This window comes from Leptosomus discolor, chromosome 18 (genome assembly GCF_034619465.1).
Source record: "Leptosomus discolor isolate bLepDis1 chromosome 18, bLepDis1.hap2, whole genome shotgun sequence".
Taxonomy (NCBI): Eukaryota; Metazoa; Chordata; class Aves; order Leptosomiformes; family Leptosomidae; genus Leptosomus; species Leptosomus discolor.
The window spans coordinates 11,216,642-11,242,983 of NC_141408.1; the positions used below are offsets into that span (position 1 = coordinate 11,216,642).

Here is a 26,342-nt window from a genome sequence, read left to right on the forward strand (position 1 = left end):
GCCGGCATTACTGACCAACTGGCCGACAGCTCCTTCGCATGGAAGCATCTTCTGCGTCACTTCAGTTCTAACCCAAAGCTGGAAGGGACACCTGTTTTGACTGCTGACTGGTCCCAGACTGCCTCACAGCAGTTAATACTAAGCGCCTTCATTTAACAAAGAACCCCCGTGGCTACAGGGTGGACAGCTCCGTGTCAAATACCTGCTGACCGCAAATCACAGCTGCAGCTTCCGTTTCCACCTTCTAGACCTCAGACGGTGCATTTTGCACTCGACTTGCCTTAGAAATCCTTCACGTTCCACCTCTATCCTGATGCAGTAGCAACAACAGCTACGGTAAGCCCTGAAGAAAATATAACCAAACATGTTGCCACTCACACACAACCGGCTCAGTCTCCTACTTTTTGGTTTCTGACATGATGATGCAGTTATCAAACACTGCCCCAGGCCTGGAATGCTGTATACACTGTAGGACATACACACCACACCGCTGTATGTGCTAGAGTGTATATACTATACAATGCTGTATACGCCATTATATAACCTCTTCAAGACGCTAAATAAATTTTTACAAAAAAACCCACACCTTGTCTTTGTTGTAGAAACTGTTTCACCACATTTCTTCATTTTTTGAGAGGGAGGTGTTTGGTGGTTTGGTTTTTTTCTTCCCCTTATTTGTCACACAGCCCCACTGAATCTCAAGCTGTCTGCACAGAGGGCAGCCCCGTTACTGGTATTACAAGGAGCAGCTTATTCCTAGGAAAGAGATTTCTAGGACATCAGCTAAGCAGGGTGGGCATTAAGATCATGTGTTTCCCCTTCTCTCCATCCATTAACAACTAGATGAGGAGCGACGTAAGGGCAAGTGAGAGAACACACCAACCAGATCATGGGGATTTTGTGCATTCAGGTAGGGAAAGACTAAATAAACCGTGTGGAAGAGCTTCTGCCTCCTCCTGCTGCAAAGCAGGCTGTCTTCTAGGAGCCTGGTCTCACAGCTGTGCTACTTACATGTGAGACTGGGATCCTTATCTCATGTCTGAAGAACAACACTGCTACTTCTCTCTCCCTTCAAATGTTCCTATTGCAAGCAACAAAGGAAAGTTATTCTTGCTGAAATAACTAATATGTAAAAGAAAGTCGTAGTAATATTTGGCATTTTTAATTTAGGTTTGTTTTATTTAAGTTTAATGTTAATTCCATGCTGTGTTTCAGTAAGAACAATACAGATTCTGTATCTGTGGCTCCAGTCAGATATCCAGTAGTACAAATTAGCTTCAAGTTACACATACTGAACAAAAGAGGTTGAGCGAGCGAAGGGAGATGGGGAAAGGGGAGGGAGAAAGAAAAAATATTGAACACGCATGCAGGCTTATCAATGCCACCTTCAATGCTAACCTGCTTTGAGGAAAAGTAAAGAATAGGCAAGAATGAGCAGCCACGGATTGTTGAACTGTTACCAGCACCATAATTTTCAGCAACATTTCAGCAGTTTGGAAACTTTTGTTTTTATACAGTAAAACCACTACAATATATGTCCCAATGCAACCTGCAACTTCAAGCTAAACACCCAATTAAGTTTAAACATTGGTATAAAATTCAGTTTAAACAGTTATAAAAAAAAAAGAAAAATGCCACCACATGCGCACTACCTTGCTGTAACAAACCTCTCCCCTACGGGTCTAACGGCCTTCAGGTGTAACATCCACTTCTAATGGCCACCTCGCCACATCTGGCAGGAGACAATACAGTAATGCTGAAAGGGCCTTTACGCAGTCCTGTTAGTGTCTTAAAGAACCTAAAAGCTGGCACCAGTAAAATCCACAGAAATTCACTCTTGCCTTTAAGAACTTTTAAACTGTGTAAAAAAAAATAAAAATAAAGAAACCCAACAGGGCAGGAACCTAAATTCTGAGACCCAATGTAAAAGTCAGATTTGGTGGTTCTCAGAGTGACACTGAGGGTTTTTGTGGGGAAGGGGAAGGGTGGTCAGAGATGGGTTCTCTTGTTGGCCTTTGTGTCTCACTGGTTTTCATCTTCCACATCCTGCAGCGCTTCTTTATTCTGTTCTTCACCTATAGAAGTGTTTAAAAGTAAGGAAGATGGAGGTTAACTTCTCAAAACAAGACCTGCAGAATGGCTTAACAAGATCTAGAGATTAATAGTTTCATGCAAGGGCGCACGCTCACTCACACACACGCTCGTAACATAGCCAGTTCTGGAGTGAAGCGTTTCCATGGAAATTAAAGCCTTATAATCACCTCATTTCACACGGAACTGCAGCACAGGCTATTAGAAGACGTCCTCTGTCGTAAGGACAAACAACAAACCCCCATTTCTGAAAACTGAGACTGCACGTGTGATCAGTCCTGTTGACCAAGAGGTGACCAGCCAAGACAAAAGTCAGCAGAATGGCTGCAGATCAACACCCTTCAATCAGAAAATACCTTCCCCAAAATCTCATCTCTACTCCAGAGAACGCTAAGGACATTGATTCACTAGCTACAGAAATGAGACCAAAAGTTTTTAGACAATAAACTTTTTCTCTGCCCAAGTCCACTCAAGTCTCAACAGCAACAAAGTACCCCAGTTTTACAAAGTGACACTGATGGCATGTATTCTTAAAGGTACCAAAAGTAGTATGAAAAAGATGTCCCCGTTTCAAGTCCAATACGACAACAAACCCCAGACTTGAGGAACACGTTTTGTGGAAATTAATTTCTCTTGAAAAAACAGCCAGTTTGGACCTATTCAACCCAGCTGCGACACGCAGTGAAACGGAAGCCTATCCATGAAGACTCTCCTAGTAAGCATTTGGTTACACTTAGCTGCCCCTGGGCAGACGCGTGCAATGCCTTCTGCATGTCTCTGCCCGATTCCTGCTGCAACAGGAGAAAGTTTAACGTACTTCAGCTAGTGCCGTAACACGTGCACGATTAAGTTAACTGATAAGAAAAACTGCAAAGTGTTTTGTTTACAATTACGCTTAACCCTAGGAAATAGTACTCTCTTAAGGGCAATAAACAAAAACTACCCATTCAAAAGAAATTGATTTGCAATAAAATCCAGTCAAATGAGACTAATGCCTTTCAGCATATCATTGGAATGCTTGCTCAGAGCATGTCCAGATTCAGAATTATCATGAGGTATAATACAAGGTAGATTTTGGAAGAGGTGGCCTAGGAACACAAGACGTCTGACATTCAACAATAATAAAATTTACATTTACAATTATGTAACAGATCATTTAAGAGAGGAAAACAGAGGCCCTAACCCAGGAAGAGGATTAAAAGAAGATCTGAGCATGCTCTAGCCAACGCACATAAGCAAATACTCCTATAACAGGCGATTGTGAAAGTACTTTTCATGCCCAAATATTCTTAATATCCATCCAGATATGCAGCTCAATTCCCAAACACGTAAGTTACTTTGGATCTTAGTCAAGCGTATTGGACCTGGGTAGGGGTAACAGGTCACAAACTGGTAGAACATTGCTTAGCTCTGGAATGGAGTCAAAGATACAAGCAATTTATCAGCAGCAAGAGAGTGAGAGGCAAGCACGATTAGTGATCGGAAGGAAACTGACACTGAAAAGTTCATTAAGCCATGACGAAGACTTACAAAGTAGGTTTTAGGAAATTAACAGTTGGCCTTTCCTTTAGGAATCTATACAGCAGGAAAGAAGGGGAAAACAGGAATCATATGAAGACGACATTACAAGCGTGAAAATAAACTAAACAGCTTGTCTATGACATGGTTAAAAGATACAGTAAATGAGATGGAGAAGTGTAGCAGCTGAGTAACACCTGGTTTTAGAAAGTCATTCCCTACAACCTGCACAACTGCAATGAAAACAGGCAAGAGGTTAATGCAAAAGAACAAGCCTTTTTCAAGTCTCCCCCATCCCTTAGGCAATTGGTAATCGTGATGATCTCTCTCAGTGCCATTATTAACTTTTGCCAATCTTCACCCATTTCAGAAACACACAGTTCTGGAAGCAACAGTTTTAAATGCACTCGGTCAGTGTATTAGCATGGTATGAGGACACGAGAAATCTTAACTTTGTACCTGTATCTAAACATTACGCATAAACACCGTATTTTTTTTGAGACCTGAAGAACTACACCATGATTTTAAGTAGTTCTGCAGTATTTCAGATTTCATAGTCATTATCACCCAGCATGCATCATAAACAGTAACTAGGATAATCTGAAATACTTCAGGAAGAACAAAGCCATGTATTTTCTATGCGATGGAGCTAATTATGAAATGACATGTGAATCTAGATTATGCAAAAAGAAATATAGACAGCCTCTGTAAATCTTCTACGATATACAAGACACATGTCAGTCACCTCACATGCAAATAAAGATAGCTTTTGGAAGATGTTCTAACGCTCCTGTCTCGCAACAGCAATCCAGCCTTGTTACTTCACCAAAATGGCTTCCTCAGTGTTCCTGCAGAGCACCAGGATATTCAGCCCCATTAGAAAAAAATAAACTAAAGGTCCTATCTTAATTGTGGGAATTGGGAACAAATTTCTTTTTCCAATGCCTAACAGTGGCAAGGAAGGCATCTAGTAATACCTGCAGTATTTAGCACGGAGTCTGTACAGATCCATCCATGACACATACATATGCTTCTGCGCCATTAGATAATCTTACCCCTAGGAAAGCAAGGTGTGGCCCCCGGCAAGAGACTCAAGCACTAGGAAACAGGGTAACCTAGGAGCCAAGACCCCCCCACATTTACAGGTTTCCCAGTTCTGTCAAAAGCCTGAGGAAATAGGGGTAAAAACATCATCTGCAAAGTTCAATGCTCATGATCTAGGCAAAGAGCAAATTTGCTGATGATGCGAAGCTGGGAGGAGTGGCAGATCCAGTGGAAGGCTGTGCTGCTGTGCCACGAGATCTGGACAGGCTGGAGAGCTGGGCAGAGAGGAACCAGATGAAGTTTAAAAGGGGCAAGTGTAGGGTCCTGCACCTGGGGAGGAATAACCCCACACACCAGTACAGGTTGGGGGTCGGCCTGCTGGAGCGTAGCTCTGCAGAGAGGGACCTGGGAGTTCTGGTGGATAACGGGACGACCATGAGCCAGCATTGTGCGCTTGTGGCCAAGAAGGCCAACAGCATCCTGGGTTGCATTAAGAAGAGTGTGGCCAGCAGGTCAAGGGAGGTCATCCTCCTCCTCTACTCTGCCCTGGTGAGGCCGCACCTAGACTACTGTGTCCAGTTCTGGGCCCCTCAGTTCAAGAGAGACAGGGAGCTACTGGAGAGAGCCCAGCAGAGGGCTACTAAGATGATGAGGGGGCTGGAGCATCTCTCCTACAAGGAAAGGCTGAGAGACCTGGGGCTCTTTAGCCTGTAGAAGAAAAAACTGAGAGGGGACTGCATCAACACTTACAAATACCTAAAGGGCGGGTGTCAAGAGGATGGGGCCAGGCTCTTCTCAGTGGTGCCCAGCGACAGGACAAGGGGCAACAGGCACAAGCTGGAGCACAGAAAGTTCTGCTTGAACAGGAGGAGGAACTTCTTCACTGAGGGCAGCAGAGCACTGGAACAGGCTGCCCAGGGAGGTTATGGAGTCTCCTTCTCTGGAGATATTCAAAACCCATCTGGACACGTTCCTGTGTGACCTGCTCTAGGCTAACTGCTTTGGCGGGGGAGTTGCACCAGATGATCTCCAGAGGTCCCTTCCAACTCCTACCATTCTGTGATTCTGTAAATAGCTCGAAGCGATCACGTAACAAATCCATCAATCCTACACAAGAACAGGTTGTCAGTAAAAAGTTAAAAGACTCTACGATTGCTTTCAGGTGGACACTACACCCATAAAGTACTGCAAAGTAATGCTCTACAGCTATCACCATGCTTCACATAACATCTTACAAAAAAACCTCAAAAACTTAAAGACATTTTAAACAGCAATGTTGTTTCAAACCTCTCTGCATTTCTAAGTACCTAACATACTTTAAACAGGACTGACTTTTTCTTCCCTTCCAAGTTAAAAGTAAAGAAAGTCAGCTCTTTCCACTTGTCTCTCAGGACATAATTTTTTCAGAAGCAAACACGAGTTTAATCTTTCTAGGTAGAGAATGTTTTTAATTCACTAACAATAATCAGGGAAACAGAAGGCATAACTCAAAAAAAACCCTAAACAAGGGTAAATTTATACTTAGCATCTTATATGAAAGTGTAAGAGGACAAAGTCTATTCAGTATGCCAAAAAAAAACCCCACCACTTAAAGAAAGAACAACTTAAATAACTATCAGGTATTAGCAAACAGAAGCAATCAATGTCCCACCCTCTGGGAATCTATTTGGTGTTTGTTCTGGCAATACACTTCAGGAGTCATAACCAAGCATTTCTGGGAGTATCAAAGAAAGTACTTCAGACATCTCAAATAGCAAATTAGATTTTCCCAAGCTTTTTTTTTTCCTGGTAACAAAAGTATTTTATAAAATCCCTTTTCCTTCTTCTCTTCATACTCAATTCTTCATAAGAAGAGTAAAAGACATGGAAAGTGCTGTAAGGTGATTAGTATGATGGCAGTCAAGTCTTCCACTAAAATGCCAACAGAAATATTGAATGAAAAAAAGGGGAAGTACATAAATTTTCAATACTTCCTCCTGCACTGGAAATTCACATCTGGTTGGAATGACAACCATAGATGAACATGACAAGCCATAAGAAAAGCTGAATTAAATGAAGTCACTGCTTTTAAAATAATCACAGATGCCTAAACTGCCAGGTGGGAAGAGGAAAAAAAAGTTACTAATTCCCACCTCCTTCCTTCAAGGGAGAGCTGAAAAGCTTCTCAGAAGCAGCTGGTGTCCCCCCTACCAACTTTTCCAGTTTTAAGCAAGGACAGAAGTTCAGGAGGGTCAATTATTAGGAACGACAGAAGTAAGCCACCAAACTGATGTGCATTTCCACGCTCAGTTTTCTGGGCAGAGGTCAGGGGACGGCAGCATTTTAAGCAGAGTTTACTCACCATCACCCTGCATGTCTGAAGTCCATAGTGTCAGATTATCACGTAACAACTGCATGATAAGCGTAGAGTCCTTATAGCTTTCTTCACTCAGTGTATCCAGTTCTGCAATAGCATCATCGAAAGCTGCTTTTGCCAACCTGGAAGCACAGAATAAATCAGATTTAACATATATTGCTAAACAGAATCCAGAAGCACACAAGCTAAACCTGTGCCTCAGAACACCCATCTTTAGTTTGGCTACATGAAATCCATAGCTTCTGCAACAAATTCTTACATTATTTAACAGTGTTCAGATGTTCATTCAAATATCTCCCATCTTCAAAACCAGTCACTTTGCTTAAGAATCTTTTCACTCAAGAATATTGGTTTTATTAAACATTTCTACATCTTGCGGTACAATTGATCGAGGTCTGCTAAAAGCTTAAAAGAAAGGATATGACATAACCCTCAATAGCAGGAACAGAAGACAAATGGTATTTGCTCAATCACCACTTTTATGCTTATATGAGCTGAACCCTTACAGACAGACCTATTGTCATTCTACACACGCTCACAGTTCACAGAAATTAGTAACATGAGCCCTCTTACCCTGTATAATAGCCAACAGCAAGAGAGGCAAGTTAAACCACCTCACACTTCTGCAGGATAAGAGCATGCACAGAGCTGACAGGGCAAACTGTTGAACTGCCATTAGTCAAGCCAAGGTTATCATTATTCTGCTTCTCATACATTATCTAGCCCCAGATAAACAAATGGGTCTGGACTCAAAAGAAAACAGCAAAATTGAAAACCTTTACAGTGAATTGACCTCAAACAGAGCAAGTCATCAACTACTAGCTGGAAGAAAGCCAGACCAGTGTTCCCACTGAAGAAAAGCGGTTACCCAAGTAGCAACCACTTCTGGCTTGTTTGGTATTCACATAAAACCTCCCCATCTCCCCAGTCACTACCTACCTGCAGGCACGATCAGGAGAATTAAGAATTTCATAGTAGAATACAGAGAAGTTGAGCGCAAGCCCTAAGCGGATAGGATGTGTTGGTGGGAGTTCTGTCATTGCAATATCACTAGCAGCTTTATAAGCCACCAAGCTATTCTCTGCAGCCTCCTTCCTGTCGTTTCCCGTGGCAAACTCAGCCAGATACCTATGGTAGTCCCCCTTCCTGAAAACAGAAGCAGTAAGAAGTCAGTAGTCCTTATTTGCCCACCAGCCACTAAATTAACAGCTTAGTTCCGAAACTGACGTTTACATATTCACATACAAAGGACATGGCTGCTGAATTACTGACAACAGTGCAGTAGTACTTGAGTGAACTTTAAACCACTAACACCTCAAAAGGTAGCCAGAAAGGGATATTGATTAGACACAACTTTACTGCCCTCTGTCTAGAAGAAGCTGTTGTGGTTGAGTGGGCAGAACACACATGTATAGCTACTTTATTTCTGTCTCTAGTCCAGACAGAGGAAGTGGTCCTGGCCTCACAAGAAGATACTTACATTTTGTAATAGAAAACCTTGGACTCGCCAGTGTTAGCTGCTGGAATGAGGTGTTTGTCCAGTACATCCAGAATGTCACAACAGATTAACTTCAGTTCAGTCTCAACCTGTTTAAAAAAAAAAAAAGGTGAAAAGAGGCAGCAAGGTTAGCACCTAAAGACTAAAGGCTATTTCAAAAATATCCAAATATCAAATAGGCAACATCATAAAAATCCAAAGAGTGGGAGGACAGACGAAATAAAAATATTCAGCTGCTCCACAGGTGCATTAAGCCAAACAGTTCTGCGTAATAAGCTGGCACACAAAACAGGCAAGGACTGATGTATGATGAAATGCATAACTGAACAATGGAATTATAGATTCCCTAGAAACAGTTGCATTAAGGTGGTCTCAGGAAATAATTCCTTACTGCAAGGCTTGCACAACTCTTAATTCCTTACACTGATCCTTGAAGGTTGCCCTAGAAGTGGCAACAGAGAAGGGGACAATTTGAAGGTAATTAACACAAATCAGCTCAACTCCATTATACCCCAGAGTTAAACAGCACCTTCAGAACAAGTTTCTAGTGACTACTTGGGAGGCAAAGCTCTAACAGAAGAGCCTCAAGACAAAAATCATGGAGTATCAGAACAGAATAAAGATGTGCCACACAAACAAAAAGGTCAGATACAAGAGGAGGACAAACTCCAGGACATACAGACTTCAGAACTGGGCAAAAAAGGCAAAGCACAGCAAGTCAGAGAAAATGCAGAACTCACACAAACAGTGAGATCTGTGGCCAAAGAAAACCAATATGCAAAGCCTTATTTTAAAAAGAGATACTGGATTTTAATAGCCGAAGTCGAAAACATGGTCACATCACCTTAATTTTTTCTGACTTAGAATATAAAGCAAGGTCTCTGAGGTTAGGTTTTAGCACAGAAAGTTTCACATCTGAAAGCAAAGAAACTGAACATACCCCAAAAAAATAAAAACTGGCTTTTGACACGAACATTGCCAAAACCAGACTTGCTCTGACTATCCCATGTCATTCACAGTAGGAGTGGCTGGTTAAGCGCCCATAGTAACATACTGCTGCTCTTTCAGGAATTTGCAGTAACTTTCATAGCTGCAGCTGAAGACAATTCTGGCTCAAGCTACTTTTATGTACTATAGAGACTTTAAAGCAAAGGCATCAATATCATTTACAAGAAAACTACTAGAAACTGCAGTGGATCACAGGAGCAGCCCCACCTAGTGCACTACTCCTTCATATCCTCCCACCCATGCAGTTTGCTCTCCTCCTTTCTTTAAGCATTTTTCTTGCCATGTAATATTTTTATCACCATATAGCTCCCAAACTATTAGAGTTTGTAACCACAACATCTATCCTTAAAAGCTGTTAAAATTATAGATCCAAAATAAACGTTAAACTGGCACATACATACACATACCGATTCGTACAAAATGACTTAACAGATGTGCAAAAGTTTCTTTACAGATATTAATCTACAGCAAACTTCATGTACAATGTCAGAATGCCCTAACCTTCAGAGGAAGTGTTAGATGCTATACTTAAAAGTTATGTGAAATGCTTAAGAAGTTGCTGAAATACGGTCACTTGAGAAGAATCTATTTCATATATTCTTGGGCTACGAAAGCTATAAAACCTTTGGCCAGCAGTCAGTTCCTGCAAACTTCTTTCCTCTTGATCCTCTTTTTCAATGACTTCTTTTGCAGAGTGATCTTCAGCAAAACTGCAAAGAATTAAATCAGTTTCTAATCCTCTTTTGTTAAATAACCATACATGTACAAACTTCTACTTCATCTCAAACAGACCTTTTTCAGCTTTGCTTAAAGGATCAGTCACACAAGTTACCAGAGATCAGCTGCTGTCCAGGGCAACGTAAATGTCCTGACCAAGCTGAGTTTAGAAAGATTTAACACAAGTTGATTAAGAACAAAAAAAAAACCCGTAACAAAAACCTAAAAAGCTCTTTTATGAAAAGGATCTGTTGTAAACACAGTGGCTCAATGAGCTCCACAAAGCAGTAGACCAGCACAAGCCCACACTATGCCTGTTCAGAGACTCAGAAGAGGTAGGTTTCCAGTCTGTCACCACTCCAGCTCTAAATATGACGTACACTACTATAGGCTCTGACCAGCAAGGAAAGACTGCTCACTCCGATGGGTGTGCAGAAGCCCCCATAATCCACCCTGCCTCTCTTTATTTCAGCATTGGTGCTGGCTTAATCAGATCCCAGACTGCCTTCTTAGCTCTGCAGATACAAAAGCTTGTAAACCACCCGTCGATCTAAACAAGGAAACTTATTAGAAGCAGCCAGGGGAAGGGTAGCCTGCACTAGTTCTTTGACCTGTTTTAATACGTAGCCCCCAAAATAGCTGCACCTCACAACTGAGATGCAACATGAAACTGGAACAGTAGGGAGCAGTTGCCAAAGCCTCCCTCCCTGCCACAACAAACAGACAGACCACCCACATTTATGCCAATTCATAGCCTAACCTTTCTAAGAGAAGGAGAAGAGAGCCTTGCAGCTGCCCCAGAATACAACCCAGGTTGTAAGTTAGAGCCCTAGAAATATACAGTCATGCGCCACAAACACAAACCAGTAAGAATACTCATGAATACTCGTCCTATGCTATTAGAGAAGGGACTTGGTTTTACTGCAAAGTGGTACTGCATTATGTGCAGGCATACACCACTCCATCCTCTCAAGGAGAACGCAAGCCTCAGTGTGTTCTACATCTACAGAGATGCAGTCAGATGAGAAAGCCAGGGGCTCTACTTTTGTGCATCCAAACAGCCACAGGACCCAGAAAAGCAGCCTGTCTACAAAGGAAGGAAGTAAGTGGCATTCTCCCCCATGGCTATGTATGTGTTTTGCTACATTTTCTTTAAGTGGTTTGGGTAAAGGAACAACCTGGCATCTTCCATCATCTCAGCATTGCCTAGTGTATGTCTCGGACAAAGCCAGCCTGGCCCTACTCCGACAACACCATCACCCCTTGAGTTCTGTCACAAGTCATGCTAGCTAGAAGCTCAAACTCCAAGCATTTTTAAAAGCCATGTGCTAAATGATAATAAATACTGATGTGAACCAAACGCATCAAATAATTACTTTCACACAAACTTCCATTTCAACTTGAGCAGCACTCTATAGCTGAGCAAGGTCATGCCTGGTTCTGGTGGTAGCTGAGAGGTGCTTTTCCAGAGACACTGGTTCTCTCCACCTCCCCAGTGCTTTAAACTTGGCCTGTCAGTCCCCAGACAAAGCTTTTGGTTTGGCATTTGTTCTTTGTTTGTTTTTTCTTCAAAGCCTTTCAAGCCTGGGAAGGGCCTCCCAACAACACTGAACTTACCCTGAAAAATGCTACAGTAGTGGGTAGTTGTTGACATGGTTAAGCATAATAACTGGAACCCTGCTGAGCCTGCACTGGATCTTATCTCTTCAGAGAGGCACCAAGCACAACAACAGGGCAGCTGTGCTACTGATCCAGCCATGACAGAGAAGCACCATCCAAACCTTTGCAACATGTTCTTCAGGCCCTTACTGCCCCCATGCCATCTTGCCAAACCCATCAACACTCTCCTTCCAGCAGATGCTAACTCACAGCACGTCTCCCAGCAGCAATGAACAGCATCTAGTCTTCAACTACAGATGATCCACAGGAGTCTCTTGGAAAGCTCAGGCTAGAGTTGAGCAGCCATAGCTAGTTCTCCACAGAACTCTTCCACATAAAGCAACTGTGACAGCTATTTTCTTTAAGGATTTAACAGCTGAAGATATTGTTGGCATGGCACTGCACTTCATGTGGCCTCTCTCGATAAATATTCCAAGGACATGTATTTCTTGCACACCAGTCTGTTCTGCACAGTACTTGCTCTCTTAACAAGAGGAGATGCAGAGCAGGCCTTTTTTACAGTCCCTTCAAAAATGAAAAAGTCTTTTCACTATTAAAGGATCTTTGCAGAAGATAGTAACCACCCACAAAACGCTGTGCAGAAAAAATTGGAAGCACACAGGGTAAGACAAATTTAAACAATGATCAGACAGCTATTGTCTTATTTTGTATGTTTTGTTATAAAGATTTTAGACATCCATCAAGAAATGGTATTCAGGACTGTATGTAACTGGCAGAGCCTCATCCCATCAGCATGCCAGCACAAAATTAGAAACTCACAACTTTGACAATTCCACGGAGCAACAGAAACCCTGTGAGTCAACAGAAAGTAGTCCAGAGCCATTCCTGAGAAAAGATTTCCAAGCCAACATCATTTCCATTGGTGGTATATGAATCAGTGCCAGGTGATATAATAGACTCCACTGTTTCTCTCAAAGTGAAGATCTGAACCATGTGGAGGCACTTGTCCTCAAATAATAGAGATTTAAATCTCTGCAGAAACGCGTGGCATTTAAATAGTATGGGAGCACGCCTGCTCCATGCTAAACCATCATTCAAGGAAGGTGGGAGGGAGGGAACAACAACTGACTGTTCCAATAGATGAAGGTTTCATCAGCCGTTACCGAAGAAAGTGAAAGCTTGCTCCAAGTTCTCCAATTTAGGTAAAGTTGCACAGACTGACTAGACTCAGCATGGAGTTATGCAGATCAGTTTTGCCCTCTCTCAACAGAGAGAAAATAGCAAGGCTCTGGAGGTTATTACACATCCAAGTTTCCCAGCTGAGGTGACCATGACATCTGAGCATCCCTCATCCCCAGGAACATGGAGTGCTTTATCTCAAATGGACAGCTTTAACTACTATCAATGTAATTGACCAGCTTAGAGACAATTAAAAAAAATAAATTAAAAATCTAAATTTTAAGAACTAGATGTGTCAGAGACTCCATACTATCTCAGCACTCATTCAATACAGGCATAGCTGTTTGAGCTAGCAATAGGTCTGCCAGTTCAGTTGTACCAGACTTCAGGAAACTATTCTTCACTGTCTCCCAACTGTTAAGCACTTAAGTTTACAGCAACTCCCACCAAGTTTTCATGTGGGGGAAAAAGTAACAAAACAAGGCCAATGTACATGAAATGCAACTACCACAGTGATAAAAGGCAAGGTAAAGGAGTCAAAGAAAGTGCCCATTTGGCTTTACACTGCCCCTTTATGCCAAGAACAACAACACTGAAGATCATTTCCCGCCAGAATTTCAACTAACAGCACTAATATTCTGAACTCTGTAGGACATAGTACTGTAATAGCACTGAGTGTCAAAGTCCACATGATCCAAAGCAACTTTTATCACAAGTAGAAGCTTAAAAGCCAAACACCTCCTTTGACATGGTTCATTTTCAAAAAAAAAAGAAAAAAAAGTTATTTGGGATAAGTCAGGTTGGAGGGGAAAGAATAAGGCCTCCTGAGCACATGCAGCCTCACACTTGAGTAAGTGAGGAAGAAGCAGCACCAGCACAGCTCAAATGCTTAGCATATACGTCGATGAACTGAAGGAAAAGCCCTCCCTTTCTCCTTCGGGTCTACTGCACTTTTGAACATTTACACAAAACCACTCAACCTCTCCTCTTCAAGTACGTTTATTCTCCAGACAAGGAACAAACATCATCCTTTCAAGACTGTCACCTTATTACAGGTCATCACACCACAGGCAATCTAGAATGCCAGGACAGTTCGGGGCAGGAGTAACAAAACTGGACCTTAACTAAATGGCATTATGCCATACCACCACCAACATCTTACCATTTGCCGATATTCCCGAATCATTTTTAATTTATCTTCTCCACCTTTGTTTTCTTCTTTCTGTTCGATGCTGCTGATTATTCTCCAGGAAGCTCTTCTGGCTCCAATCACGTTTTTATACGCAACAGAAAGCAGGTTTCTTTCTTCCACTGTCAACTCCACATCCATTCCAGCCACTTTCTTCATTGATTCAACCATTTCTACGAGGAAAAGGTCAGACAATTATTCTCATAGCTAAAGCATCTTTCAAACCATTCAACAGAAGCTGCATGTTAATGATAGCTTATGGAAACACACTCCCTCCTCCTTTCATACACAGTTATTCCTCACTTTTATACTGGAGTGTTCCAAACAAATCAATGAGCATGTACATAAAGGAAGCATCTGATGTTCTTCTGAATGCATTTGACAAGGGTCCCAAAAAAATTCTTTAAAGATAGCTCTTTGGGTTTGGTTCTTTGGTTGTTTTGGTGTTGTGCTTAATTTTTTTTTTTTTTTTTTTGGAAGAGACACAGACAAAGAGGATTTAGCATTAGCAACAAGCATGTTTTTCACAGTGGATAATAGTTATTAGTACAATCCTACAGGAATGAGTGGTCTTCAAAGTGCTTCAGAAAATGCAGTGAATAGTGTGAAATGCATGAGCAAATGTAAGCTGGCTTTCAGCACAGTAAGGATACAGTGAAGGATTACAGAATGCTCCACTGACTTGTCAAAAGGAATAGAGTGTAACACGGTAATTAACCAAAAAATAAAATCCAGATTTGAATAGATGTAGAGAAGTATGAGTACTGTTATTAGGGAAGCAAGTCAAAGTTCCAAGAGGAAACCACCAAAAGAAAAAATCAGGTGCTTGGCGAAGTAACAAAAAAGTCACCCTGAGGACACCTAGAGCAACCATATCTACCCATACCAAGCAACTATTTACACTGAAAAGGAACACAAAATATAGATTAATTAATATTTTAGCTTAAACCTTTTGAAAAGGTCTTCTAAACCTGAGGTTAAAACAATTATTACTATACTCCTACACTCAAGTGGAAGCAAAAGCACAAACTACTTAAGGAAGGTTATAATCTTTTTATTACTTGACCACACTATGATTGCTTGTGACATATTAAAAAAATAAAAGCTGAAAATGTTAAATACACACTAGTTGAGAGCCTAGTACGACATATCTAGGAATCACAGGTTTTGTCCTGCCACACAGTGCTTCCATTCATTCAGTATTTACCTTCAAGCTTCTAGAACTGGCGGGAATCCCACAGACAGTAAACGCAACCATTAATGAATGGGACTAAGCCCCAACTACCCCATCTACTCAACAGGACAACTGTTTCATAGCTATCTGCCAGGCAGAGGGACACCAGAATGACATATTTAGCTTCTGCCGAAAGCACAGTGATGCAATTAGGCTAAGCCTCCCACAACATGATGCTTCACTGTTCTGTGGCCCATTTACGCTGCCCACTCACCATCCCTCCCCCATTGTTTTACGTCCTTATGTTCTGCTGTGTCATGGCAGCACAAGCAATGGGAAATTAATGAAGCTTAACCACCATTTTTTTCCTTGGGTGCCAAAACGCACCACCTTAACAAGCATAAGCTATTTCAGCAATGGAAACTGTAGCCTCAATCTTTTTCCCTGGCAGGAACAGTGTTAGCAGCCTCCAACTGGTCTCCACAGGTGTAGGACAAAATTTTCTAGTGGTTCTATTCTTACCAGAAGTGGGATAAACTCTCCTACCTCTACCAGTAAAATTTGCTTCTCCAAATCACAGAAAGTAACAAAAAATCCACCAGGGATTTTATACAAATTTTTTTTTTTACAAAACATCACCTTACTATTGCAAAATGGCGAACTGCTTTTGCTGAAGACTTCAAGAGTTGCCCTAAAACATTCCATAGATATACAGTTAATAGCAACATAAGCTTGCAGTCCTGTAATTTAAGCTAGCTAAATCGAAGGCAATATGATATAGTTATGATATGCTACTTAAATAATGCAAGCACTATGACTTATTTCCTAAAGGATGACCCTACCACCTATACAAAGAATTTACTTCAAAGCTCTCTCTGCAACTTGGGAACCTTTGCCAAGCTGCAGCAACAAACACAGGGCTTGTCTTTAAGCTTAAAGTTTAACTGCCCTCGGATAAGAGGAGTAATTGAAACTGCACTACATCTGTGGTTTATAAAATTAACCTGTATTTGTGAATGCATAGCCCTCTCTTCAATCATTAGTTATAGAAGTTCACGAGCTGAAGAGATATTCTCTATGTAAATACAAATTTAAAGTGTAGAAAAAGGAGGGGGTAACCCTTACGTACTACTCATCTATGATGCTCATTCCCAGGCACCCACCATCACTCTGAAGATCTTTAGTCTGACCCAGCATGACCATTACGCTTTAATCAAACATGTGTGGGTCTAGGTATGTAGCAAGCTTAAGTAACCAAGATCATATCAACTCTGTCTCATCAGATCTTCTCTGAAGTTATGAAAGCCCGAGGAAACTGAGTAACACTAATACCTTCTCCGGATCTGACAGGTTTCTCAAGCACACCGTGTCTTTTTCAGTTACACTTGCAACTTTGTGCACCCTACTGGTAGTCTCTAACTGTCATACAGCAACACAGATTACAGAAGATCTAGCCTTTCTTTAAAACAGAGTTTATATTCTTCTATGCTTTATCCATTGGGATTAACTACAGGGCACTTCAGTCATATTATGGGATAGACTACAACACTTCTATAGAAAACCTGCTTCTTGAATAAGTACAACAAACTATTCACACCTATCTCTTATGCAAGAAACAATGATACACATGTAATTACTCCAAAAGTGTGGAGGTTGAGAAACACGTACAGTAACAGTTTCCAAGATCTTCTGGCCTGTATCCGGAAATTGCAACAACTGGGGAAAAAAATGGGAAAGCTGTATCAACTGTACTACAGGTTTCCTTCACAATCTCTTCCCTAGAAGTAAATTTGTCTACCGTGGAAATTTAAAAGAAAAAAACCTATACACAAGACTTGCTGTTCCCTTTAAATGAGTATCCAATTCTCAGAACACACTCCAACACATCATTACAAATTTAATCAACTGCTTCGCTTCTGCAGGATTTTATCCATTGCTAGCCTAAACATCTACAAGCCCTTGAAACAGAAGTCCAGCATCACTGTGCACTGGAGGACAAATCAATTTTAAACTGAGCAACAGCATTACCTGTTAGTAAAGAGGCATACCTAAGACCCAGTCCTACAAGAAACACAGCCTGTCAGAACATATTATCCCTGTTGCATCTCTTCAGTCTTCTGCAAATAAGGTCATTAACTATCACCTCGTAGAACCACCATAACGATGGAAACAACGGTGCTAGAAGAAAACAGTCAGCTGCTCAGTGTCACTACAAGAAAACGGGCCTTGGTCACCCCAAGATTTTTAGGACCATGACTTAATAAGCCAAAGAGACTTTTTGCCAAGTGGTGGCCATCAAAAACAAGATGTTTGGGTTAGGGGGGAGCACCTCAGGTTTTCTTCATTTGTGCTGAAGCACAAACTCTCAAGCTTCACTAGTTCTTCATACTAGATAGACAGCCTCTCTTAATACACTGATGAAAGGAACTGAAAGGCCTCCTCTTCAAAATCTTAATCCTGTTACTAGTTAAATACACAACCACAGATTAGAATCCCACCCATAAACAAGCATTTTACCCAAAAAGATTTATCAGCCTACCTACAAAGCTGTTGGAAGAAAACATTTCTAGTTTAGTAAAGAGCCCAATTTCACTTACAATACAAAAATCTGGGCTAGTACTTCAACAAGACAAAATGATATTATGCATATACCTTGGTCTTCCACAGTAAAGCCATAATCCAGCCCTGAAAGTTTAAACCTGATGAATAATCTAAGAATTCAGGCAACACAAAACCAAGAGGACATCATATCTGTATCTTCTACAATAGAGAACTAATTCTATACAAAAATAAAGCCATCTATGCCTGCCAACAGAACAAATGTTTTATATTCTAAGCACAGCTTTACCTATCTGGAAGATTACGAGGAGGTGAAAAGCTCAGAGACCATTCAAGACAAAATATAAGTCTGAAATTTCACTTCAGAAAGAAGGATTACTGCAGTAATGACAACTCATTGCATACACAATCCACAGATGCTTACGCTGTATTATGCAAAAAGTACTGTTATGCAGATTCAAAGAGACAGATATTGTAGCTTAAGTGGTTAAGTTCCAGCCTTTCAGTTCATGGTGGTTGTCACCTTATTATGCCACTGTCAGATCATGCCACCACCAGAGCAGGAAATCCCAAAAGTGTAAAATGTGGAGGGATAGGGGAATATTCTGGAGAATGACATGCTTGCCCTAGATTTATATCCTTCCCCAGGCCTTTGCTGTTGGTTGTTATAAGAAATATCACAATAAGCAGACATTTGGTCTGATCAGGTTTGTGTGTTCTCATAGAAAAAAAGTCATTGAGCCGAGACTCAAAACAACTGCCTAAGACCCCACAAAACTGTACTAATGCCCATGCCATTTTTAAGTCACTCCATTCTACTACTACGATGAAGATGCTTGGCTCCTCATTGCAAATCTTGCTGACTCACCTCCAGCCACTGCAGAGCAACAGTAGGACACATGCACAGCTTGTAAAGCACAAACGGTCTGGACAGTGCTGGCCACTACACTGAGCACTACCTACAGCAGGTTTTTGAAACAGGCTGGTACACAGCTTGGGATTGGTGTTTTAATACAGAAGACAAAGAATATGCCTTACTCTAAGCTAAAAAGTAATGGGGAAGTTTACAAGTGTTGAGAAGCATGTTTGATAACCATCTACTGGGGCCAACCCACAGAATTTGTACAAAGCACAGAGCTGGTAAGAAAACTTACTAGGTCACAAAATAACAAATGCCTCTTTACTAGGTAAAGATGAGAAACTTTAAGCATTTGTTGCTTCTCAAACTCTAGAAATCCAAGCAACTCAGGGGAACAAGAATGTCCTTGCATAAGGAGATACGGAAATAGGTGAGGTACAGTAAATTTAGCAGCAGGACTAAAAACCTTCCCAAGATAGGATACAAAACTCAGGAAACACTAGACCATACCAAAGGAGTAGCCAGCATCTGGCAGCTCCATCAAAGCTTGTGCTTGTTACAGAAGCCACCTGGCCTAAACAAAGGCTGATGCACTAAAGAGAACCTGCTGGGTCAAAACTACAGTACTCACAACCTCTAGTTCAGGTATATAGTGCTGAAGTCTCTCACTAACCATGAGGCTACAGCATGTGATTTTTTGGTTTGTTTTATGAAACATCTAGTTATATAGCATACAACAGGGCACTCTTGATTTTCAACAATAAACCAAATCTACTTCAACCTTACTGCTAAAGTAAATATCCCTTGCCACTGTGCACACTGGTTCAACGTTACCACAGGAAAAACAAGAGCTAGAAAATCTATTGGTGTGCTTCACTTCCAAAAGAGGAACCGCTTAAGTGAGAAAGTTTGATAAAATAAGAACAAAAAAAAGAGCTTGTTGAGTAAAGGTGGGATGGAGATGACTTGATGGTCATCATACTGAAGGCTCAAATCAAACTTAGGAAAACTCAGAAGGTGGCATTCCTAGACACTATGAAGTTAACAGTAGCAGAACAGCACTTCAGAAAACTGAAGTGGTGTTTTAAGTTTAATCCTTTCTATTCCCCTTATCTAAGAGGAATAAAGCAAACCAAGACCTTCAAACTTCTAAGCTGCTGCTCAGTATCTACTTCAGCATTTCAGGAGCTAAAATCTGCAAGTGAGCATCCAGTGTGATGTGAGGCTGTGAAGAATACAGCAGAAAAAAACAAGTCTGTCCACGTGTGTTCACCGTGGAAGGCCATGCACCATAAGCAGTACTCAGAGAAGACTCTGTACTAGTCTTGTACTGGTTCATTCTTGGAATGAACAACAGATGATTAGTGGCAAGTCACAAGAACTCAAAGTTATCCTAAACTGCAGTGTATAACCTCTCAGTTAAGACTTTAGTAAGCAGCAAACAGAGTTGCTAACGCTATGTCAATTTTCAGGAACGGTTCCAGCACACACTCAAGAGGAACTACAGACCCAATAACCTGACACTCACAAGGGGTCAAGTTAACAGGAACCACATAAAAGCCTGAACAAGCGGGTGCATGCATAAACGCTATCTTGTAGAGCATGGCCTTCTGTAAACGCAAGTAATGCCTCACAGATCTACTGTGATGCTTTGAATGCACCAAGCATATGGACAAGGAAGACATGATTGATATAGTCTACCTGGATTTCCCAAAGGCATTTGACAAGGTCCCTCACCCAAGGCTCTTTAAGGAACTCAACTGCCATGGGATAGGAAGGAAAGTCCTCACATGGATAAACACTTGGCTGAAAGACAGGAAACAGGGTATGAATATAAGACTCAAGTGTTCAGAAGACAGACAGACCACTAGCGGAATCACACAGTGATCTGGGCTGGGAAGCATGCTAACAGGTTTAAGTGATCCAGAAAAATGGAAGCAGTAAGTTAAGTACTAACTTAGTAGCAGCAAGCTGCTAAGAACAGAAACAGAGCTGAAGCAGCCTATTTTCTTCATTGTAATGAGTGTAACTGCATTTTCCCTAGAACTGCAGGCCTCCACATGGCATCAGTGGGCACCATCCTATTCACTACAACACATAGCTCCTAATTCAAGCCAAAAGAAGGTAGGGCTCATCTTTTCATCCATTAGAAACTCTCCTTCTGAACACACTATTACACTGCCCACATTAGATTTTTCTGCTCTCTTAAGAAATCCTGCATAAGTAAGACTTAAGAGATGGCTAAACCAGCCCAACAGCTTGTGGGGAGGTAAGCGGGTGGCTTTCTCTTCTATCCCTATCAATTCCGGCATGCCAGCTCAACACTTCTTTGACCTCTCAACTGGCTGATTCAGGTCACCAGCTCAGAAACCAATTACTCAGGGGAAAAAAAGTCTTGCTTGTAATTTAGAAAACTAAACAGGCTATAAGGGTCAGACTAGAACCCAAGTAAACATGAGAAACAGCCAGGGAAGAAAGGACATCCTTCTTTCTACAGAGAGTTGTCAGATTAGCTCACCCCACTTTGCAGCACTACACCTTTAGTTTCCAAAAGCATACAATGAACACATTTACCCTTACACACTATATAAATTCTTGTGATTCTTCTTCAAATGTCTTCATGTGCTTGGAGCACCCCGAGTAGACTATAACAAGCAATTACAAGCAGAGTGCAGCTACTGAGGTACTACAAATTGATAATCCTATCTTAAGCTCCCTATCTAGAGCATGCCACACTTACCACAATATATGAGTTTTATACAAACAAGCACAGAAGAACCTAACAACTACATTCCCAGAAGTTATGACAATCAACAGGCAGAGGAGGGGAGGGAAAATACCAAAGACTTACTGCACATCCTGCACCATGGCTTAGACTATGATTTTGTGGAGAAAGCAGCAGGTTATACTGCTATTCCTTGCATAAGGTTTGCAACGGCTGGTGCAGCCAAGACACAAATAAACATTTGACTGCATGACCCTGCAATATACAGTGCCACAAAGCAAAGCATACTTTACTTTTATGCACTTGGAGAAATAAGATGCGTTAAGGCCGAATTATCCGAGCAACGGTGGTATTTTCTGTACAATCAATCCTATAGACATTGCAAGTCTTTCTTGCAACAAGAATATGATTTCCAAGTCATCACCATCATCTCCTCAGGCTGTGAACATATGCTTTTCTAAATAAAAGAGGGTTTCTCCAGTATTTGTAACAAAAATTCTAGTTTGCAAGCAAACACGGGCAAATCTAGAGACTGAGTCTCATCACACATTTCTCTACTTGACTGAAATCTGCTCAGTAACCTCCCAATACAAGTACTCAAGTAACCAACTCAGCTTCTGGACCCCTTGCAGAGAACCAAACCATCTAACCGTAGAGGTCTGTCTCCTCTGGTCGCTCTTGGTACCTCAGGAGATTGAAGAAGGCTGTTACAGAAAAAGGCCCCCTCTCGCACAACTCCTCATGGTACAAAGTCAGTTTTTATGGCCCAATATGTAAACAATAATCACTTTAAAAAAATTAAAAATCCAATTCCTCCATCATTGTCTTGGCCATAGTCTACCTCTGGTAGATTGCTACATTTCTTAGGGATATGCTGCGATTTTTCTGCCTTCTAACACTTCCACATCTCCCCCATTCAGAGACAAAGAGAGCAGTCATAACCCATGTCACCAGAGCAGTCAAAACCTTTGACAGACAGGTATAAGTACTAACCATTAACGTGAGGAGAAAAAAAACCCAAAACCACAATCTCAGTGTGTTTGGCATTTGCTTGAAAGAGACAGGTCCTCTGCAAAATGAAATTAACATTCAACTTAAATTCTAATTTGTTATTTAATTTATTGATTGATTCTTCATTAAGCTCTAAGTTCAAGACTCGCTACTATGAGACAATTTTTTCTAAAACAGGTTCAAATCTTGAATTGAGTCCATTGCTGCACACAGGAGTCCATGTTAGCTTGCTGTATTGGGAGTCATTAGAGCTGTCAAATAGGGGGTTTTTCTTCTTACCTGTACCTTGACCTATTATCTGGTTCGGAGTGGGGGGAACCCACATATTTCACCTCACCTAAGTTATACCGTACATAAATTTGAAGTTGTATACTTCAAGACCTGTAGTACAAAATTGCTGTTTAGAGTTTAAGTATCTGCTTACAGTCTACCTTGTGTCATAGCATGTTTCTCACCTGATTAAAAGATGTTCTACCTAGCTTCCACAATGAAGAATTGGTTTTGACATTCAGGAGCAGTCTACAGGAATCCAGATACACATGTTCTCTTGATATAAGAACTCAAATGTTAGTAAGGTAATTTCTCAAACCAACATAATGTTACCTACTCCAATTGTTTTAAAAAAAAGACAATTTATAATTATATATTATTCTACCAATTACAGTCCTTGAAGAAACAGCAGTAAATGAGATTTCTTGCAAAGCTTCCTGTATTATAAGTAAGCTTCCTGGCATTTTGTGATTTGTCATGACATGTCTAAGCAGATCTGTGAAGATAGTCAGACACCCAAATCTCTTAATATCTCTAGAGATCAGGGTTTAAGTGCTACTTACACTGCAGAAGTACCTAGAAAGTTGTCCCCTTAATCTGGGCTAATATACTGAGGACACTACAGATACAGGACTGGATTTCCAACAACTCACAAATACAGCTTCCAAGACTCCATAAATTCTGTAAGTGGGTCAGGTAAGTAACACCAAAGAAGCTACAGTTAGATGCCCACCAGAAGTGCTGTTATAAATGCCATGAACCACACATAAACAACCCACCAGACACCACTCAAAGTCTCAAGCAGAAAGAAGCTGGGACGGAACTTCACACTAACCTTACATTAAACATGAAAAAATGTCATTCCATGCTCATATTCAAGCTACACAATAGATTTGTATTCCACATATTTGTAGACAGTACTTACCATGACACCATTTATATGTGCCAGTAACAACTGCGACCTTATGCTCACGTATCTCAAAGATCAAACCAAAGAGCAAAATTAAAAGTAACTACACTTTCACCATACTGCTTCCCAAATAACTTTGTTCACAGAATCATTTAGCATTCTGAGCCATGATCTTGGCAGAAGTGCAGTATTTCATATAAACAACAACAAATTATGCCAATAATTTTTAATTGTTTCAGCTGAACTAGAATACAGAACTGTATGCTAAAACAATATACAGTATATATTCTTCCAGGCCATGGACATGAGAGACATGAAAATGCATTTAGAACAGCTAGTTGAATTAGAGGTTGCACCTTAAGTTTGTTCATCCAGCTTGATTCCAACAAACTTTGGAAGTCTAAAAACTGCAGCAGCACTGATTTAAACATGACAACTTTTAAGTTTAGTGCTCCCTCCTAGATGGTAACAATCTCATTACCATTCAGAAGCAACATAGCATAAGAAGCCCTTTACATTTTGATCTAGTCAGCTCATTTTGCAAACATCCATGATACTGGTAGAATAGAAAGTCCATCGAGGGAAATGCTGCACCAAGGCAATCCCTACTAATCAATTTTTATTAGTTGACAAGAAGTCTGATTGGTTTGCATTGCAGATCTCTGCAGTGGGGTACAGTCTGATTACTTTCTAAAGAACTGATTTACCGCTGACTTAAGAAAACACCAGAAAGACAGTCATCCCTCAAAAGCTCCCAAAGATGATGAATCCTCCAGGATGTTGGCCAAGCATCCAACTTGAGTTTCCATTCAAACCAAAGCCAACACTTTCAGATGCACTGACTCATCCATACCAGGTGGAGAACCCTTTCCTCCCTACTCAAACCAACTCTACGAATGCTGCTGAATTGGGACTGGGGGTCAGGAGGAAGGAAATGTGTCTTCTCATCTCACCCCCTTTAGGGTAGGCAGTAAGATGCTGCAAAAAAACCAAAAACAAACCAAAAAAGCCCCAAACCCCAGCAGAAGTTGCGCACTTACTGTGGAACATGGAATTGCACGCTTCCCTCTGCCCAAGTCAATTAAGTTGTACCTCAACATCTGGTTTTCGGGGGGGGGGTGGTGGTGATTTTTTCTGTAAGTCCTTACAGTTATTGTGGAGACAAACTCCTCTCATTCAGGGGAATTCTTAGTTCTACCTTAACTCTCTAAGGTAGAGCTGTCAGAAGGGAGTCTTATTTAGGCTTTCCTTTTTATTTTCCTCCACAAAAGATGGATTTCTCAGATGTTCTGCAACAGTACTATCAGAAGCTTTCTAAGCACAACTCAGTAAAAATATGTCATTTGGCGAGAATCTGATCACACCGTCTATGAAAATTATGAACAGAAAGTATATGGAGTGTCTTCCTACCTCTAAATGAAGCGTAACTGCATTCACACTTTTAACATACAAGAGCATTTATTTCACCTTAAATGAATAAATGTAAGGGCACAAGTAACAATCCCAGAAGAGTAGCATCGAGAAAATTAAAGGCCCTTTCTATTATATTCAAGGGAAACATATTTAAAGTAACAGTCGCAAGACAGACATTTTCGGGGCAAGAGACACCATCCAGGGTTGCCAGTTCCTCCCCTCTACCACTTCTTCCCCAGATATGAAATGATCAGGCATGGCGCACAAACTTACAGGGGAAAAAGGACAAAAAGACGACGCTGGAAAAGTAAAATAATCTGTAATAATTTCTATCACATAATGAAAGCATACGCATTTTCTTCAGGTAATGAAGTATCGTGTACTCGATCACTCCAGGGTGAGAGCTTGCTCTCTGGGTTTGCCAGGGGCAGCAGTGCCTCCAACCGAAGGCAAAGGAAGAGAAAGAAAAGCGCTAGCCCCCTTCCCCCGGGACTCAAATACGACGAGCAAGCCTCTCCCCAGCATCGGCCTCCCGAGGGGCCGAGGAGCCGGGCACCCACGTTCCGGAGAGCACGGCACTGGGCGTTGCCTGCGGCGAGCCGACCTCAGCCCCACACCGCCGAGCTCCGCGAGGCCCGGCCCGAAGGCAAGCAAGGCCCGGCCCGAACAGAACCATCTCAAGCCACAGCAGTAAGCGGTATGACGAGGGGTAGTGGGGTCTCTTTGTCGGGCCCCCGAGGCGGGGGCGGCTCCCCTGCCCCCCCCGGGACTCGCCCTTCGCGGCCGCCATTTTATTCCCGGCTTCTGCCGCCACCGCCCCCCGAACCGGGCCCCGCCCAGGCCCAAGCCACCCACTCGTTCATGCCCCCCATCCCCAGCTCCACCAGCCCCTTGGGGCGCTCCCAGTCGCCATTTTGTCTGTGCCCCCCTCCTCCGCCCCTGCCCCCCCTCCCCCGCCCAGCCGCCATTTTGTGGCCGCTCCCTCCCTCCCTCTCCCCTTGGCCTTGCACGGCCTTCCTAGCCAGCGCTCACCATCGTAGCGCTCAGCCTGCTCAGCCAACTTGGCCTGATAGACGAGGTCCTCCCGATCGTCCATGTCCTGCAGGCGGGGCGGCGTCGGGGACTGCACGGGGCGGATGGAAGCCGATGGGTCTGGGGGGCTCAGGAGCTACCAGCTCGCTGCTCTCCGGGCAAATATGGC

The 26,342-nt window shown here is 41.9% G+C and overlaps 1 protein-coding gene across 2 annotated transcripts; it reads right to left on the reverse strand.

Annotated features, from left to right (window-relative positions):
• Positions 1-188: 188 nt before the first annotated feature.
• On the reverse strand, positions 189-26,342 carry YWHAE (tyrosine 3-monooxygenase/tryptophan 5-monooxygenase activation protein epsilon). Of its 2 annotated transcripts, none has more exons than XM_086475087.1 (6): positions 26,174-26,342; positions 14,194-14,393; positions 8,490-8,596; positions 7,949-8,155; positions 6,995-7,131; positions 189-343 (listed from the first exon to the last, which is right to left on the reverse strand). In XM_086475087.1, the coding sequence occupies exons 1-6, from the start codon at positions 26,235-26,237 to the stop codon at positions 306-308; spliced, it is 753 nt and encodes a 250-aa protein (XP_086331213.1). In that variant the 5' UTR covers positions 26,238-26,342; the 3' UTR covers positions 189-305. The 2 variants fall into 2 exon arrangements, with proteins under 2 accessions (XP_086331213.1, XP_086331212.1); XM_086475086.1 differs by lacking the exon at positions 189-343 and adding an exon at positions 1,159-2,075.

What these genes read in the sequence shown, in the direction of transcription:
- YWHAE (XM_086475086.1), bottom strand. Translation starts at nt 26,237, where the DNA reads ATGGACGATCGGGAGGACCTCGTCTATCAGGCCAAGTTGGCTGAGCAG. An exon ending in GCAGGCTGAGCGCTACGATG is followed by an intron (nt 14,394 to 26,173) that starts GTGAGCGCTGGC and finishes TTTTCCTCGTAG; the next exon opens with AAATGGTTGAATCAATGAAG. An exon ending in TTCGGGAATATCGGCAAATG is followed by an intron (nt 8,597 to 14,193) that starts GTAAGATGTTGG and finishes TTTTTTAAACAG; the next exon opens with GTTGAGACTGAACTGAAGTT.